This window comes from Marmota flaviventris, chromosome 2 (assembly GCF_047511675.1).
Source record: "Marmota flaviventris isolate mMarFla1 chromosome 2, mMarFla1.hap1, whole genome shotgun sequence".
Classification (NCBI taxonomy): Eukaryota; Metazoa; Chordata; class Mammalia; order Rodentia; family Sciuridae; genus Marmota; species Marmota flaviventris.
Window position 1 is genome coordinate 190,955,158 of NC_092499.1, and position 17,007 is coordinate 190,972,164.

Below are 17,007 nucleotides of genomic sequence, written 5' to 3' on the forward strand. Positions count from 1 at the left end.
CCAAGTTCCGGGCCCCGAGGTTTTAACCCTCAGTGGGCACTGTCCCTGGAGAGCCCCGACTCGAGCTGCCCGGGGAGAGAGGGACTGGTGCTCTTTCACTTCCCAGGGGGCATTGAGCACCTGCTGTGTGCTGATAGTGTGCTGGAGACCGTCTGGGTCCTTTACCCACTACAAGGCCACGATGAGCCACTGGACGTCCAACGGGATGAGAGGCTGGGATGAAGTTGGGGGGGGGATCACGTGAGAGTGCTTTTAGCAGCTTATTTGTGACATGCCCAGATCAGAAAACTATCCAAAAGTCCACCAACTGGGTCTGGAGGGACATCCAAATGGCGGCATCTCAGATGACGGAATGTTCTAGGCTGCTGAGAACAGGTAAGGCACTGGCCATTGGGACACTTCTTCACCCAGCGTGAGTGGAAGCCCGACCCGGAACACGCTGTGGTCATCCAGAGTGGGAAGATCTGGAGTGTGGAGTTGAAAGAAGGACAGCTGTTGCCCTCGAGTGTCGGGGAGGCCGGCAGGGCACAAAGGACTCCTAGGGTCACCCTCCCCTCCAGCTGATGCTGGTGACCTGGTGTGTTTGTCACACATCTGGGCCCTTGAGTGTTGTGCTCTGCTCTGCACGTGGCTTCCCCTCTTCATTAAAGTGTACAAAATACTACAGGGGCAGAAATCACCCTCCCAGGAAAACACAGGGCACCCGGTTCATCTTTGGGGTGAGCACGCCTGAGTGTTGCTGGGCCTCCAGCTGTGTGGGCCACAGGGGGCTGTGACCTCAGCCCTGTGCCTGTCCCCCACATGGAGGTTTGCAGACAGCACCTGGGCAAGATGGTAACCCCTGGCAGCAGCAGATGGGCCTGGCTGGGGGCTTAGGCCTCCAGGGATGCCCCAGGGCAGCCTGGTCTGCAGCAAGGCCCTGAGCTGGGCACCAGGGACGGGGAAGCGTCAGCCAGTCCAGCAAGGACAGCTGGTGTCCAAATGGAAACCAAGTCACTGAAAAGGGCCATTATGTACTTCGGGGCAGTGAACTAGCCTCATCCTCCCCTGTTATGAGCACCAGCAGCGTTTATGGAGTACCTGCTGGATGCCAATGCCTGAAATGATCCCAGCACGTAACACAGAGCAGGGGCTTTGTAAGAAGCTGGCTGACTGATGACCTATGATCCTCTCACAGTCACCCTCCGAGGGGACTGACACGGCCCTGCCACCCACCTCTGGGTGGTCATTCTGGAACTTTCCCTCTCTAAGCCCCAGTCTCTCCCCTGACAAACAGGGACCGTGACAGTGATGGCACCCTGGCCCTGCAGGGGGCCTGGCCTCAGCACTTCTGACATCCAGGTGGTGACCCTGCTGCAGGCCTGGGCGGCTGTCCAATGCAATGCAGGGACTTACGGCTTCCCTGTGCCCTCCTAAGATGCCAGCAGCTCCCCTCCCCAGGACGACGACCCAAAGTGTCTGCAGATGTCACCTGTGTCTCCTGGGAAGAAAATGACTGGTTGAAAGCCAGACGTTGTTAGGACTAAATGAGACTTGGTTGGGACGTACTGGGGACAGTCCAGCACTTAATAACTAGGGGTTACTAAACTGGGACCACATATGGACACAGGTCCACTCACTGGTGAGGCCTGGGTCGCACCAGCCTTCTCCATGCTGGGGTCCTACAGGCCAGCTAGGCCAGAGCTGCCCGGGCACCCAGCCATGCCCTGGGGGTGCTGTGGTCAGCACCAGGGTGCTGGCTCTCTTCTCCACTTCCCTGCCCACTGGACGCTACCTTAATAGAAATTGGGGGTGGGGAGGAGCCGCGCACACCTTGGAGACTGGAATCCTCCCACTTTGGCCTGCGCCCAGCTGTTGGCAACCAACATGCTTCTGGAACTGGGCCTGGGGGTGCGGAGAGGGCGGGCAGGCCTTCGTGGCGTGGGAACACCCTGGACTTTTTTTTTTTTTTTTTTTTTGGTATTCCAGCAGTGTTTCTCCTGGGCGGAGATGTCTGGTCCTGAGGAGAAGGCCTGTCTGTCCTCCCCTAACTCCAGCCTTGCTCACAGGGATCTGGAGAGGCTGTGTGACCCCGAGGAACATACGGCAGTGTCAAAGTCCCCCTTCTGCCCCCTGCAGGCTGTGTGGCTCTGGGCAGTGGCCTGAGCTCTGGGGACATCAATTTCCCTGTTGACCTGAGCCTGTGACCCTCACACCGCCACCTGGCAGGGGTACTGTGGGCATTAAATGAGGTGATACATGCAGAAGCCCCTCACAGAGCTCTAGAGTCCGGGTCCCGTCCCCTGAAAAGCAAAGGCCAGCTGAGACAGTGCCCCAGGGACCAGGAGGACCCCTGGGGCCATGAGGACCGGGGAGCTGCCAGGGCTGCACATGCCACTAGGCTGGTGTGACATGGGTTTGACGAGCAAGGAGAGTGGGCAGGGAAACCCAGCCAGCAGCTGGGCAAGGTCGACTCAGAGCGCAGCCCTGGGGACAGTGGTACCCAGGCAGCAGGGACGCCTGGTACCCAGGCTCGACAGGCTCCCCGTGTTTGCCAACTGGCAACTGAAATCCATTGTCACTGTGACCTGGCAGGTGGCAGCAGGTAGCGGTCACCTAGGCCAGCAGCGCCCAGCACACGTGCCACACCCCAAGCAAGCACACAGTGCTCTCTGAACACCATCTGATTGTGACATTCGCTCTTCTCAGGTAAGAACATGAACGTGTCTGAGCCGTCTGAGCGCCTGGGCCCAGAGGGAGGGAGACCTTCCTGGGGGTCTGAATGCGAGGGGCCCAGTGGAAAATATAGAGCAGGGGACCTGGTGTAAGGGACCAGGACCCGGCTCGGCCCGTGGGAAACCCAGCTCTGGTCTGCTGGGTCCCAGAACCAAAGGACACGTTGCGCCGGATGGGAAGCAGGGGTCCTTCCAGCACGGGGGGCGCCTGGTCAGGGTGCTAATCCCCCAAACCTACTCACGTAGCCCTCACCAGGCGGGAGTCCCGCCCACCTAGAATGTCCTTGGAACCTGGAGCAGTGGCGCTCAGCCCCAGGGAGCCCCGGAGGCCAGCACTGTCCCGCTGTCCTTCCAGCACAGCACTGCCTCCGCGGATGCATCAGGGGGACCTCTGAGCGGTGGCCTGGCTTCTGTGACCCTCGGCCATCACGACAGGCAGGGGTCCATGCAGGATGGTTCTTAACCCACCTTCTCCCCAGGGATGTCTCAGCCACATTCCCCCAAATATGCTGAGAACTCCCCTCGCTGGCTCCCTGCCCGAGAGAACAGAAAGGCCTCCGGACGTGCCCCGAGTGCCCGGGACCACACCCCAGCGCTGCCCGCTCCACGGCCCGAGCCCGTGTCGACAGGTCACTGGGCTCCGTGCCGGGGACCAGGTCTGGTTTCAGCAAGGAAATTGGCCAAGTCAGGTTGCAGGATGTCAGAAACGCTTCCTCGAAACCCTGTCGCAACAGGGCAAAGCTGGGGGCTGCACCCATCAGGGACTCGGTCCTGAGGAAGCCAGGGCGAAGGGGGCGTGGCTGAAGGGGGCGTGGCTGAAGGGGCGTGGCTGAAGGGGCGTGGCTGAAGGGCGTGGCTGCCGTGAACCCCGCCTGGCCGCGCAGCAGGGGAGATGGCGTCTTGGCTGAAGGAAAACAATCCTCCCCGCCCTGGCTCCCATGGTCCTTTCCCGCGTCTGCCACACAAAAAAAACCCCACCCTGAGCCAGGTTGTTGAAACACGCTCCTTCAGGTGCTGGGAGTCAGATGTCCAAAATCAAGGTGGCACAGGGTCACACTCCCTCCTCAAGCCCCAGGGGAGGATCCTTCCTGCCTCCCCCAGTTTCTGGACGCTCTGGGCTTTCCCGGCTGGTGGCCACGCAGCCCTGGCCTCCGCATGGCCCTGGCCTCCGTGAGGACTTCACACCTCCTCCTCCTCTGTCGCTTTCCTTCTCTTCTCTCCCAGGGACGCTGGCCTTGGGCTTGAGGCCCACCTTAATCCAGGATGGGTTCATCTCAAGATCTTAATTACATTTTCAAGGGCACTTTCCCCCAGTAAGGTCACACTTCCAGGTTTCAAGAGACCACATCCTGTGACAGTCCTCACGAGGGTCCTCACCACCCTACTTAGACTCGAGCTAGGGAATCCCTGCTGTGTGCTGAATCCGGGGCTCTGCAACCACAGGAGATGTGTAGCCACACACCCTCCCACAGAGAAGATGCAGCCCTAGCCAGGCACCGTGGCCAGGCCTGACTTTCCACACTCAGGAGGCTAAGGCAGGAGGATTGCCAGTTGGAGGCCAGTCTGGGCAACTGAGTGAGAACCTCAGCAACTTAGTAACAGCCTATCTCAAAAAGTAAGATAAAAATGACTGGGGATGTCGCTCAGTGGTGAGGCACCCTTGAGTCCTGGGCCACCTCTGGGAGATCAACTTCTGGCTTTATTTCGAATATCAGGAACCCACAGAGTCCGAGCTTCCCCTCTGCTCCTGCACCACCCTACTGCACAAGAACTGGTTTTAGCCCATGTTTAAGAGGAGGAAATTGAGGGTCTGAGGCCCTGAGTGGTGGGGCTGGGATTGGGGCCAGAAGCGCCCCTTCCAGTAGGGCCTGAGCACCCGGCTTCTCCCACTGCAGGGCAAGCCCCCCCGCCAGAGCTCTTAGGACCAGACACCACAGAAGCTTCCAGCCCGTCTCCTTGGGCCTCTCACCACCAAGGGGAGAGGACACTTGGTCAAGGGAACCCCCTGAGATGCACGGGGCCCTGGAGAGTTTGCTGGACAGCTGCTCTCACCTTCCTACCTCCAAGGTGCATGGCTAGGAATCTTCCAGGAGAAGCCCTGGGTGACCCGCAGCAGCAGCCCCCGCCCCCTCCCCTTGCAGGGATGCATGGGCAGCCTCGCTCCAGGCACCAGCCGCCAACCAGCCGCATCAGGGCCACGCGGGGCTGGTCAGGCACGGGGGACCTTGGGCTGCTGGGGACCTCTGGGCTCTGAAGGTAAGAGCATGAGTGGCCTCCCCAAGTCTGAGAAGCCTGTTTCCCTCCAAGGAGAAATCCTGGGGCCCCTGTGGCAGGACCCCACTATGTGCAGGAACCCACAGTGTCCCTGCAACTGGGCATGAGGCCTCTGGGGCTCAGGTTCCTAATCAGCATCTTCCTCTTTGCAACAAAGAAATGGTCTTAGTGGCTTTTACAAGGCTCCCTGAGGCATATCCTGGAGACCCTGGTGCAGTCAGCCCCTTGAGTCCCCTGGGAGGCAACCCTGAGGCCCAGGTGAGGCCATAAGGGGACGTAGGCCCAGGCCCAGGATAGTCCTGATACTAGCTATATGTAGACCCACCGAGGGAGACAGAAACAGCAGCCTAGATTTCCGCAGACTCTGGGGCCCCATGTGCTTCCTGAATCACCAGCCCACAAACCAGCGGGGCTCTGAGTGTCTGCCTTCAGAGAGCGCCATTCAGAAACCACTATCGACAGACGCCTCTGCCTAGCAGCCTGCCCCCCACCTCTCCAGGGTTCCTCCTTGGTCAAAGTTCAAATGGATCTAGAGGTCAGAGTGGCCCACAGCTTTATCAGGAGAGGCAGGGAGAGATGGAGAGGGAGCTCTGGGAAAAGTCAGGTTGTCACCAGGCAGGTCCGGGAGATAAAATGATTGGTGGCAGGCAGCCAGCCGCAGACAGACCCTCACAGTGGGGCATAAAGGACCCTGTGGTCTGGAAGACAATCCGCTCCCAAGCAGGGCTGTCTCTTCTGGGCAGTGGCTGGGCACTGTGTGTCCTGCTCTTGCCCTAACCGTGCTGCAGGGTGGAGCCAACACTGGGCGGAAACTGTAGCTTGGGGATAGGTTCCCAGGACATCCCTGGACACCTCTGGCCTGTGGCCACCGGCAGGACTGGCCCAAGGCCCACAGACTCAGGGAGGGCACTTGCCCAAGTCACACCTGGGACTCGCCAGCAGCCTTTGCAAGGGGCAGGGAAAGAGGTAGCACTCAGAACAAAGCAAAGGGACCCTGGCTGGGGGACATGGGGTCAGCTGCCAGGGGCTGGTGGCTGGGGAGGCAGGTGGCAGGAGGGGGAGGGAGGATGAAGTGAGGGGTTAACTCTTCACCTCACCTGAGCCAGACAAGGTGGCCATGGAGGAAGACCAGGCCCACTCACACCATGTCCAGATGACACAGTGACCACAAATGGAAGGTGCCTCCCTGGAGCGTACCCCACCCCTCAAAGAACTCCTCCAACAGTCACAGTGACCACTGAGGTGCCACCAGCACTGCCCTGCATGGGCTCAGCTAACCTAGTGATGGCTCTCTGACATGCCACTGTGAACACGCACACTCTACAGAGGAAGAACCTGAGGGTCAGACAGGAACCACTGCCCTGGGGTCCCAAAGCTGGTCAATGGCCATCGAAGAATTCAAACCCAGATCCAGGTCTCGTTTGTGTTCCTCTCTTGAAGCGAGGGCTGTGGGCCCAGCAATCCCACCTCTGGCACAGGTCAGCTGGGCTCTCCTTTTACTGCAGCCCAGAAGGGCGGGGCCCAGGGGAAGCACCCCCGTGACAGACAGCACAGCCCTGGGCTGCTCAGATGCCTAATCAAGACCCTGTAGGCAGGAGGCGCCACGAGGCTGCGTTTCTCTAAGTGGGATGAAATTCCACTTCCCAGGGAAAGCTGGGCTCCCCGTTGGGTCTGGGCTGGCCTCACAGTGTGGCCCGGGCAGGCCCAGGGCCCTGGGTTCAGAAGCAGCAGTCAGTGCTCCACGGTGCCCGTCGGACACTCAGGGCTGCTGGACCAGAACATCCACATGCTCTCTGGGCACTGGCCACAGTGGTACACGGGCCCTTCCTGCCCCTCTGCCCAGGGAACATGAAAACCCAGGGCTCTGCCCAGGTGGAACATTCCGGATGCCCTGGTCTCTGGCCCACACTGGTCACCCAATGAAGCCTCCTTGCATAGGGCCTGAAGCAGGGCAGATCTGCAGGCTCTGGCCAGGCTGGAGGCCCTGAGGCTGGGCCTGCATGGCCCAGTGCTGCTGGGAGCAGGCCCTGCTGCCCCCGCCACTCACGGGCAGACCTGGCCAGCCTCCCTTCCAGACCAGGAGTCCCCCTCTCCCCAGGGCCCTCTCTCCTTTCCCTCACCCTCCTCTGAAAGGGGCTTTGAATCCCCCTTCCCCTTAGCCAGTGCCCTGGCTCCAGGACCTCCCCTCGCTGTCCTCTCCTGGGTGGTGTGGGCGGGGAGGGGGGAGTGCCACGCTGCTGGTCTTCTCTCCCTAGCTGAGAACACTGCTGTCTCCACCCGGAGCACTGCTGTCTGCACTTGGGAGCACTACTGCCTGCACCTGGGAGCACTGCTGTCTGCACCTGGGAGCATTGCTGTCTGCACCTGGAGCACTTCTTGTCTGCACCTGGAGCATTGCTATCTGCACCTGGGAGCACTGCTATCTGTACCTGGGAGCACTGCTGTCTGCACTTGGGAGCACTGCTGTCTGCACCTGGAGCATTGCTATCTGTAACTGGGAGCACTATTGTTTGCACCTGGAGCACTACTGTCTGCACCTGGAGCATTGCTTTCTGCACCTGGGAGCACTGCTGTCTGCACCTGGAGCACTGCTTGTCTGTACCTGGGAGCATTATTGTCTGCACCTGGAGTACTTCTGTCTTCACCTGGGAGCACTACTGTCTGCACCCGGAGCACTGCCATCTGTACCTGGGAGCTTCTCTACCCCCACACCGCCCGTGCATTCCCATGTCGTCTGGAAACTCCACATGTCCAAGAGGACCCTCCACCAGCCCCATTGGAATCCCAAGCCCCAGGGCAGACATGTGACTCAGGTCCATCTCTATGCCGTCCCTGGGCTCAGTGGCTGGTTCAGGGGTGGAACACAACCTTAACCCATTGCCTTGGCAATTGAGGGAAACTGTTGGGAAGAAAGAATCTCAGTTTCTGTTGGAAGGAGAGGTGGGAGGTAAACCATGAGCTGCCAGGCACGGCTGGAGAAGGCAGAGCCAGAAGCAGCAGAAAGGATATCAGTGTTGGAAGCCCTGGATCCAGCTGTGCCTGAAGCCAGGTAACCAAGAGCATTTCAGTTACACAGAAATTTTCTAAGGCCCATTGAGTCAGGTTTTGTGTCACTCACTCATGACAGAAAGCACCCTTATCCATATGCTGACTCCCTCTGTGACGAAAGCTTCAGCCACACGGATGTGAATCCACACTTGATTCCCAGACAGTGTCCAGGATTAGGAGAATTCCCAAAGATGGAAAGGGCCGGAGCCTCTTGCTAAGTTTCCTTCCTGAGGCGTTGTAGCTGGGAGTCCCGTCCAAGAGAGCCCTTGCCGCTCCTCACAGGGCAGAAGAGGCCCGCCCCGCCATGCCTGGTTCGCGGGAGGCTGAGATGACTCTGGGGCCCTCCTGGAGGAGGCGCTCTGTGGAATGCCTTCCTGGGTGTAGAGACACTCCCACGCGGAAGTTAGTTACCCGACTGAGGGTCATCAAGGGGAGATGGGCCTGGGGCCTGGCCTATGCAGGTAAGCTCTACAAAGGGATTGTGCCCTGCTGAAAGGCAGAGTGGACAGGCCTGAGGACGGGTCCATGTGGCCAGGACCTGTGAGCCACCTCTGGAAGCTGAGAGCAGTCCCGGCCAACAGCTGGCAAGATGGTAGGAGAGGCCTGGTGAGCGTGGGAAGGAGTCTGCACACATGGTCACCAGGAGGACCTGAACAGAACCTCCAGCTGCACTTGCTCTTCATTGGCTTTAAATGACCGATTCTGGAGGTCACAGGCCATGCATGGCCAGCGTCCCCCTGGTTTGCTGTAGATGACCTCTGACTTGTGGGTCATGATGACAAAGGTGGCCTCGGTTACTCCTCAGGGACCCGAGGGCTGATTTTGCTGAGGACGCTGACTGCACTTGGGCTGCGGACGTCCCCTGGTGACTGGAGCAGGAGGCAGTCTTGGCCTCCGTCCTCCCATCGAGTCCGTCCCCTTTGCTGCCTTAACCTTTGGGTCAGTTGGGCTCTGCTCTGCCTGGAGACACGTTGAACTTTTGAGAAATGTTTTGTCCAAACTGTAACAAGAGATTAACGTGACCCAGACTCGCCTGCCTTCTCGCTCCCCCACTTCAAGGCTCCAGACACCTACAGCCGCCATGACTGGAAAGGAGAGGGGAGGTGGCACCGAGCGCCCGGGAGACCCCCAGATGGCCTGAGTGCCCCTCCCCGTGCCAGCCTGTCCCTGGGCCGCGTTATTCCTGCTCTGCTTCTGCCACCCCCAGCCCGGAGCTGGGAAGCTGCTCAGTGAGCACAGCCCCTCCTGCCCGTCCCTGGCCACTGCAGACGCCGTCCCCCCACAGTGGCCTCTTGGGTGGGTCTCTGGGCGGGTTCAGGGGCACTGATAGCCAGAAGGTGGCCTTGCCAGGCTCTGGGCAGAGCTCAGCTAAGTGGCCCCTGCCCCTGCCCCTGCCCCTGCCCTGGGACGGGGAGGTGACAGCCGGGGTGTGGGATCCCTTCAGAAGCACCTGGCAGGGGTGCGCCAGGCAACCGTGAGCCCCTGAGCCACTTAGAGCGGGTGACAACTCCTTTGGGGACAGGAGGGGCAGCGGGGAGCTCCTGGCCCCCTGGACACAGCCTGGGCTCGCTGTGCCCGTTGAGCGTGGGATTGGAGCCTGGCAGGCGGTGAAGCCCAGTGGCTGTCACCTGAGGGGGCCACCATTGCCATTGTCACTGCTCTGCAAGGCTCCGTGGCACTCGGGTCTGGTCCCTGCACCCCCGGGCTGTGGCCAGGGCCTCCCCCTCCCCTCTGCAGATGGGACAACAGAGCGGGGCAGAGGCTCGAGCTGCGTGGCGGGCTGTCGTGGGGGGTGAGTGGCCTCCCAGGGTGGGCAGGCTGGGCGCCGGCACCTGGGAGCCTGGGCCTCAGAGTCCCAGGACAGGCGAGTGGTGGCTTACTGGCCAGAGGGACTTGAACTTGAACGCTTGGTCCTCTGGAAGACGCAGACACCAAGGCTTTCCCTCTGGACAGGAGGTGCAGGCTGGAGGCCTTCGGCCCCTCTCAGCCGGCGAAGCCCTGGCACCTGCATCGAGCTTGGCCTCCACTGGGGCCGGGGGCGGACCCTGACTGAGGCGGAGCTCGGCCCCTGGGCCCCTCACCAGGGTGTGCGCTGGGAAGCGCTGGGGCTGGGATTGAACCTGGGGCTCCTGGGCTCCACAGCCTGGGCCCGAGTCGCGCATCGAGCCGCAGCTCCGCGTCCTAAGGAGGGCGGAAAGCCAGCCAGAACTAACCAGGGGTCAAGTGTCGTGACCCAGCCTCAGGGCACAGACCCACCTCGCCCTCAGAGATCTCCGTCCCTGCATCCCCAAGTGTGGGACGGTGGCAGCTGCTGTGAGCGTCCCCAGGCCATGCATGCTGGGACACTGGGACAGACAACAGGCAGGGTCCCTGGGTCCTAGCAACAGAGACGCGGCAGTGACCGTCTTTGCAGGAATGATTGTCTAAGCCGACTCAACCTGTGCGAAGCAGGAGACCCCAGGAGCCAGGGGATTTACAACAAGAGGACAGAGGGCCCTCTTGGACGCTCCTGGGGAGCAGGACTGGGCTGGGCCTGCCAGGGAAGGAGGCGGGGCCCCAGGAGCAGCGCGTAGCACTAAGGCCGCCTCAGCCACCAGAGAAAACCAAAGGAAGGCGCAGGGCGGGGCGGGCGGCAGGGCCAGGCTGAGGGGCAGAGGCTGGAGAGAAGCCCAGCAGCCCAGGAGAGCTGGGGGAGGGGCTGGGGTGGGGCTGGCAGAGCCCGGGGCAGCAGAGTGGCCACCAGCCCTGGCCCACAGCCAGGCCATGCAGGAGGACCTGCTCAGGGGAGGAGAGGCCCTGGGGAGCCACAGCAAGGCCACCCTGCCGTCCCCCCGGAGGCACTAAACTCTCTGTCACTTCAGAGCAGCAGGGTGCCCTGCCAGCGCCAGCCGCGCCTGGCGTCCCAGGAGCCTGCTCTCAGGTGATGCCACACGGGCCCCGCGGGCTGCGCCCTCCGTCCCTCTCTCTGGCCACTCCCTCCTGCCCATGGTCACAGTCACAGTCACGGTCACGTCCAGGTCGGTGGCACCACCACGTGCCAGCACTTCCCTGGGGGGTCCTGCCCTCTCAGCATGCCCACTGGGCGTGTCCTCTCATCCCAATTCTAATGTGTCGCACTGGGCCAGAGAGTGTCCCCCGACTCAGGTTCACCCGGAGCCTCGGGAGGGGCTTAATCAGAAGTGGGGTCTCTGCAGGTGCAGCTGGGGGAGAGGGGGCCAGGCTGGATCAGGGAGGGTGCTAAGTCCAGTGACCGTGACAGGGAGCTGCGAGCCAGACACTCGGAGAAACCGGGCGAGGGTGGAGCCTTCGGGCCTGGACTGCGGGGAGGGTCCAGCTCACGCTGACCCGGGGTCAGAAGGTCTCCACAAGGAGGCCTCCTCAGAATCGGCCAGGTGAACGGCAGAGCCGGTGAGGGAGTGACCAAGTGAGCTGGACCCTCTGCAGTGTCACCAGGGCACAGCCCTCGAGGGGAGCAGATAAGAGTGCGGCTTCCAAAGTTCCGGTTCCTCTTTCGCAACCAAAGCGCCCTGGTGACCTCTGTGGCTGGGCGGCAAGTCCCCTCTCAAGACGGTGCAGAGAGAAGGCCCAGAGGTCAGGGCCGCAGCCTCAGGCCAGGTGGCCCTCAGGCTGGTGACCCCTGGTTCTCCTCTGTCAGTTGGGCACAAGAGGCCCACCTGGCCCAGGAGGCTGCTGTGAGGTCAGGGACTGGCGTCCAGCGGAGCTCAGCCCCCCACCCTGCTCCGCGTCTGCACCACCAGCTGCCGCGCTGTGGGGAGGGCCTCACCGTTCCCCCTTCCTAGGCCAGCGTGGGCCAGTGATTCCCACCTGGGCCCTGGCCGAGCCGTCCAGGGTCCACCCCCACGTGGGCTGCCTGAGCAGGCAGTGCTGGGTGTCCCCTGGCCCATGACCGGCTCCACTGAGGAGGACACAGAGACACGGGCCCTGTCCCCGGCCAGGAGGCAAAACAGCACAGCGCTTTCCTGTAGGGGAGGGACAGCTCACGGGGTGCCCAGTCTGGGGACCCGAGCTGACTGTCCCCTCCGTGGCCATCTTCCGGGGGAGAGGGCACATCCAAAGGCCCACGGCCCCACCCTCCCAGCCCAGGCTCCACAGGGAGAGTGGTGAGCACCGCAGAAGCCTGGTAAAAATCACAACCGGGCACCCAGCGGTCCCCAGGCCAGGACCTCGAGGAGAAGACGGACTCTCACCACAGCCGCTCCCTGCCCAGGAGAGATGACGGGCTGACGGTACAGGTGGCCACACCAGCAGCCAGGTCAGGTTCATCTCAAGTGAACCCCGAGCCCACAGGACAGCTGCCTGGGGCGGCCAGCTTGCTGGCCCTGGGACACAGCAGGCAGCAGCCACCGGGTGAAGCGAGGGCCGGTGCACAGGAGGGCAGGCACCAGGGCTGCGGGGCCTCCCAACAGCCAGCAGAGTGGTTCCCTTGCCTGCACCAGGTCATTGTCCCTGTCCCTGGCCTGGCTATGCCTGCACCTGGTCTGCCCCTGAGCCACCTGGGGCCGCCAGGCATCTCAACCAATGCTGGCGGCGGTCATCGTGGTCAGGAGACCAAGGCCCAGAGACAGCAGGGAGCATGCTCAGGGTCACACAGGACCTGGTGGCTGAATGGGGTGATTAGTCTCTTGTCTCCTGGGCTGGACTCTGCCCAGCTCCTCAGGCCGAGGCCCAGGCTGACGGAGAAAGGCCCAGCTCAGGCCAGGTGCCTGCGAGCCGCGTGTGCCCACGTGTGTGCGTGTGTGTGCCAGTGTGACACTGATCCCTCCACTGAGGCAGAGGGTGGAAGAAGCATTTACAGCAAGGCCCCGGGTCCCGCTGGCTTCTTGCCACTCGGGTTCTGGCGTCAGACAGTGTCTCTGGGCACACTTCCCAGGACGGGCGGCCGTGGTCACCCCTCAAGGTCCTCCTGACGCTCTGGTAGCGCTGCGCCGTCTGCAGGAAGCACTGTACCAAGAGGCCTCCCCGTGCTCACAGCAGCCCCGTGTCCACGTATGGGTAGGAGCCCTCGGCGCCCCCAGGTGCCCAGCGGTTTTTTAAATGTTGCCAATTCTCCCCGTCCAGGAATCGCAGCCCTTTGTGGGTGGCTGTGCTGCTGCCCCCATCTGGAGGTGACCCCTGGACCCCGGCTGGCCTGGGGACTTGCTTTGCAGCTGGATCCCAGCAGGGGATGCTGCACCCACCCAGGGCCTTGAGCAGCCTGGACACTGCCCTCTCCCAGGCCCCGCGGCCATCAGGAGGACAGATCTGCCAAGGATGAGAGCCACGTTGCCCAGCTGTCCCCGCCACCCTGGACAGCAGCCAGGAACAAAGCCTGCAGCCCAGTCACCACTGACTACAGAGGCAGGGCCATCCAGTCCCGGTGCCAGCTGAAGTGCTGGCTGGTGGCACCGTGTGTCCGAAGCAGCTAACTTCTGGGGTGACTTGTCACACAGCACGAGGCAGCGGGTACACCCACCTCACACGGCAGCTGAAGGCTGTGCTGGGACCCACCGGGGCTGCTCACCCAGACCCCCAGCTTGTCACCCCAGAGGGACCCAGGCCATGAGAGCCCACAGCCGCCAGGATTGCCTGCTCTGGACTCTCCTGCCTCGGCCGGTCTCTCCTGGGGAGCACGCCCAACTCCAGGATGTCTGCCCGACACCCTTGCCCCCTCCCCAGGGTTCCCCTGGGGACAGAGCCCTGGTTTCCCCTGGCCTCCCCCGGGAGCTTCTCCTGCTCCCAGGCAGCGGGTTCAGAGGTTGGCAGAACCTGCAGTTTCCACCGACGTAACAGCAGCCGTGATGAAAGCCAGCTGACAGGTTTAAAAATAGCCCCACGGGCTGCCAAGGTGCCCACTCCTGCTCAGAGGGAAGCCAGCCCCAGGGCAGGGCCACCATCGCCAGGAGGAGCAGCAGCTGCCTCGTGCCCTGGGGTCTTGGGAGCCCAGAGGACAGTGGGAAGTGCCCCTGGGAGCGTCCCTGAGAAGCCTGAGGAGGACCAGGCCCTGCCCTGCACACAGACAGGGACGGTCCAGGAAGCCCGGAGGTCCTCAAACTCTTGCGCTGTCCCCTGCCCGCTCTCTCTTTTCTTTTGTCCCCTCTGTACTTAAAACTTGGGCAAGTCCTGAGCCGGACGAGGTGGTGCAGGCCTGAAGTCCCAGCAGCCCAAGAGGCTGAAGCCGGAGGAAAAGGGCCTCAGGTTCAAAGCCAGCCTCAGCAACTCAGGGAGACCCTAACAACTCAGGGAGACCCTGTCTCTAAATAAAGCACCAAAAGGGCTGGGGTGTGGCTCCGGGGTCAAGTGCCCCTGGGTTCAATCCCAGTGCAAAAAAAAAAAAAAAGAAAAAGAAAAGGTGTGATCTCAGGCCCGTGACTTCGCCACCCGCTCAGCCTCAGTTGGCTCATCTGTGAAATGCAGCCCCTGCCTGCTGGGTGGCCCTGGGTGGCCCTGGGGGTCCCGGGGAGGGAAGAGCTGACCAGGTCAACAGGAATCCGCTGGTGCCTGACACCTGCTGACGGCTGCAGAGAAGGCGGCCGCACAGGAAGAGGCTCCGCTCTCCCCCGGCCCGGCCCCAGTCCTGCTCTCCCTTCACCCTGTCCCCCTGTCTTCCTCATGCCACTGACCTGTCCCCGCAGGTGAGGACAGATGAGGACCTGCTCTGCCACCTCCCGCCAACTCCCACAGGAGTGCTCCTTGTGGCCGTGTCTCGGCACCCAGATGGCGCCTGGCACAGGATGGGTGCTCAACAGATGCCTGCTGAGTGACCCTAGGAGCCAGAGGTCATTGTCCCCATGGTACCTGAATCCGAGGCTCCAAGGTGTTGGCTGGCATGAATCAGTGCACAACTCTGAGCGGTCAAGGAGACACAGTAGTGGGGTGAAACTCCCACCCAAATTCCCAAAGAAAGATTCTGAACCAGTTGCCCTGGCAAATGACACCCCATTCTCCCCTGTCTCCTAGCCAGCTTCCGCAGTCAGCATCTTACCGGCCAAAGGCAGTCACATGCATACTGTGTGGCCTTAGATAACTCACACGACCTCTCTGGTGCTCAGTTCTTCATCTGTCAGACAGAAAGCTGAGCCGGGTGCACATGAGCAGGACGTCCTTCAGCTCATTTCCCCTCTGTTCTTCACACCCGGCACCAGCTCGGGCGGGGGGTCCTCACCACGTAAATAAGGACAAGTGTACTTAGGACATGGCAGCCAGGTCACGCTCTCAAGCTAACTGTCTCCAGAGCACATCCCTCCCCTGTCCACTGTGGAGAACGAGCAACTGCCAAGGGCGGAGGAGGTGTCTGCCCGTGGCTCGTGAACAGAGGACGAGCGGAGCCCGTGGGCAGCGCCGTGGGCAGGCCGTGGGCAGCGCCCCGCACACTCCCGGGAAGTGTCCTCTTCCTATTTCAGAAACGAGGGAGAAGATGTGGCAGGATTCCCCTCGCGGGAAATGCTGACGGCTGGCGGTCACCGTGGCCTCCACCCCAGCCTCGGCGGAGATTTCGGTGGACACCGGCTCCTGGTCCTGCTCACACGGGGGTGTCCCGCCCCTCCAGCTGCGCAGGAAGGCTGTGGGTCCCTCTGTCCCTCTGTGCCAACACGTCCCAGGTTCTGAGGACCCTGGGAATGAGCCAAACCCAGTGCCCATCCTCGGGGAGCAGATGGGGAAGCTTCTGAGCGAATCCCTGAGGTTCCAACAGAACAGCTGTGACCCCCCGGGGCCACGGTCCAGGGCTGGGGGGGTCCGGTGACAACCGAGAAATTCTGCCTCTAGCAGTGCAGGCCCTGGGGCCGAGTCAAGGGGACACTCCAGGGCTCTCAGGAGCTGGCTGGCCCTGCCCACCTGCGGCTCTGCCCACTGCCTTTCTGGCCATGGGGACATCCCAGGTGTGACAACTGTCCCGCCAACGCTGCCAGCCAAGCCCAAAGCAAGCCCCACAGAGGGACCTCGCCCCACCCGCTGAGCGTCCAGGAGCGTCCTTTATCAGGGCCCATGTGTCCCACGTGGGGCTCCCACTTCCACGACAGGGTCACTTTTACAGACTTCTGCAGAAGCCCTGCCCACCCTGGCAGTCTCCATGGATCCAGCCGAGCAGCAGCCTTGGTGACACCCACCTTCAAGGGCGGGAGTGAGCAGGGGGCTGCCCAGGTCACATGGCAAGCTGCCAGGCAAGGGCGGGACGGGCCAACTCAGTGGGACAAGGGCCCTCAGAAGGGCCTCCTGCCCTCACACCCTCCTGCTGCCGTCTTCAAAGCCCAGGTCCTTTTTGAACCAAGGTCCCCAATTTTAGTCCCCAGTCCTGGGCGAGGGACTCTGGGGCCTGGCAGGGGTCCCCATTCCCACGAGTTCCTGGAACTCTTGAGTAGCTGGCAGAGACAGGCCCCACCAGCCACCTCCTGCCATGCAGCCGGGCCACACTCTAGGGTCACTCGCCCGCCAGGCTCAGGACAGCCACCTCAACGGCGGTGCATCTATTGTCCCTTACACACACACAGGGGCACGCACCCCCACACACTCGTAGTCACACATGGGCACACCCAGACAGTCACACACTCCCTCACACACCGTCATGCACACACAGGCGAGAGCTGGCGGCTGCCCCACACAGTCCGCTCCGGGAGTGGCAGGGACCTCGCCATCACCCAGGACCTAGAGGATGCAGAATGGGGCAGCCCCAGGATCAGGCGGAGCCCCCCTCTCCAGCTCCAGGAAGAGCAGGACCCCAGGGTCTGGCCCGACGCTCAGGCAGCCCCCGGGGCCCCACCTACCCAGCCCCCTCGGTCCCCGCAGCCACCTGGAGACAGCGAGCGGTGGACCGTCTGAAGGGTGGTCAGACTGAGGCTGCAAGAGCACAGCTACTTGTCAGATGCCAGTGGGCAACGGGCACCTTGCTCCGAAGCAACTCCTGACACTTGTCCCCCTCCCACCACACTGCAAGATGGCTCCCGGGGGCCGCGTGAGCTAATGAGGCAGGCCCCTC

At 62.2% G+C, this 17,007-nt stretch overlaps 1 protein-coding gene across 1 annotated transcript in view; it reads right to left on the reverse strand.

The window, feature by feature from the left end:
- Nucleotides 1–7,890: 7,890 nt before the first annotated feature.
- Nucleotides 7,891–17,007, reverse strand: part of Rbm38 (RNA binding motif protein 38) — a 50,178-nt gene continuing 41,061 nt past the window's right edge. Inside the window, exon 5 of the mRNA XM_027946408.2 lies at nucleotides 7,891–9,036. Within this exon, the coding sequence (XP_027802209.2) occupies nucleotides 8,977–9,036 (60 nt within the window). The 3' untranslated portion in view covers nucleotides 7,891–8,976. The remainder of the gene's footprint in view (nucleotides 9,037–17,007) is intronic.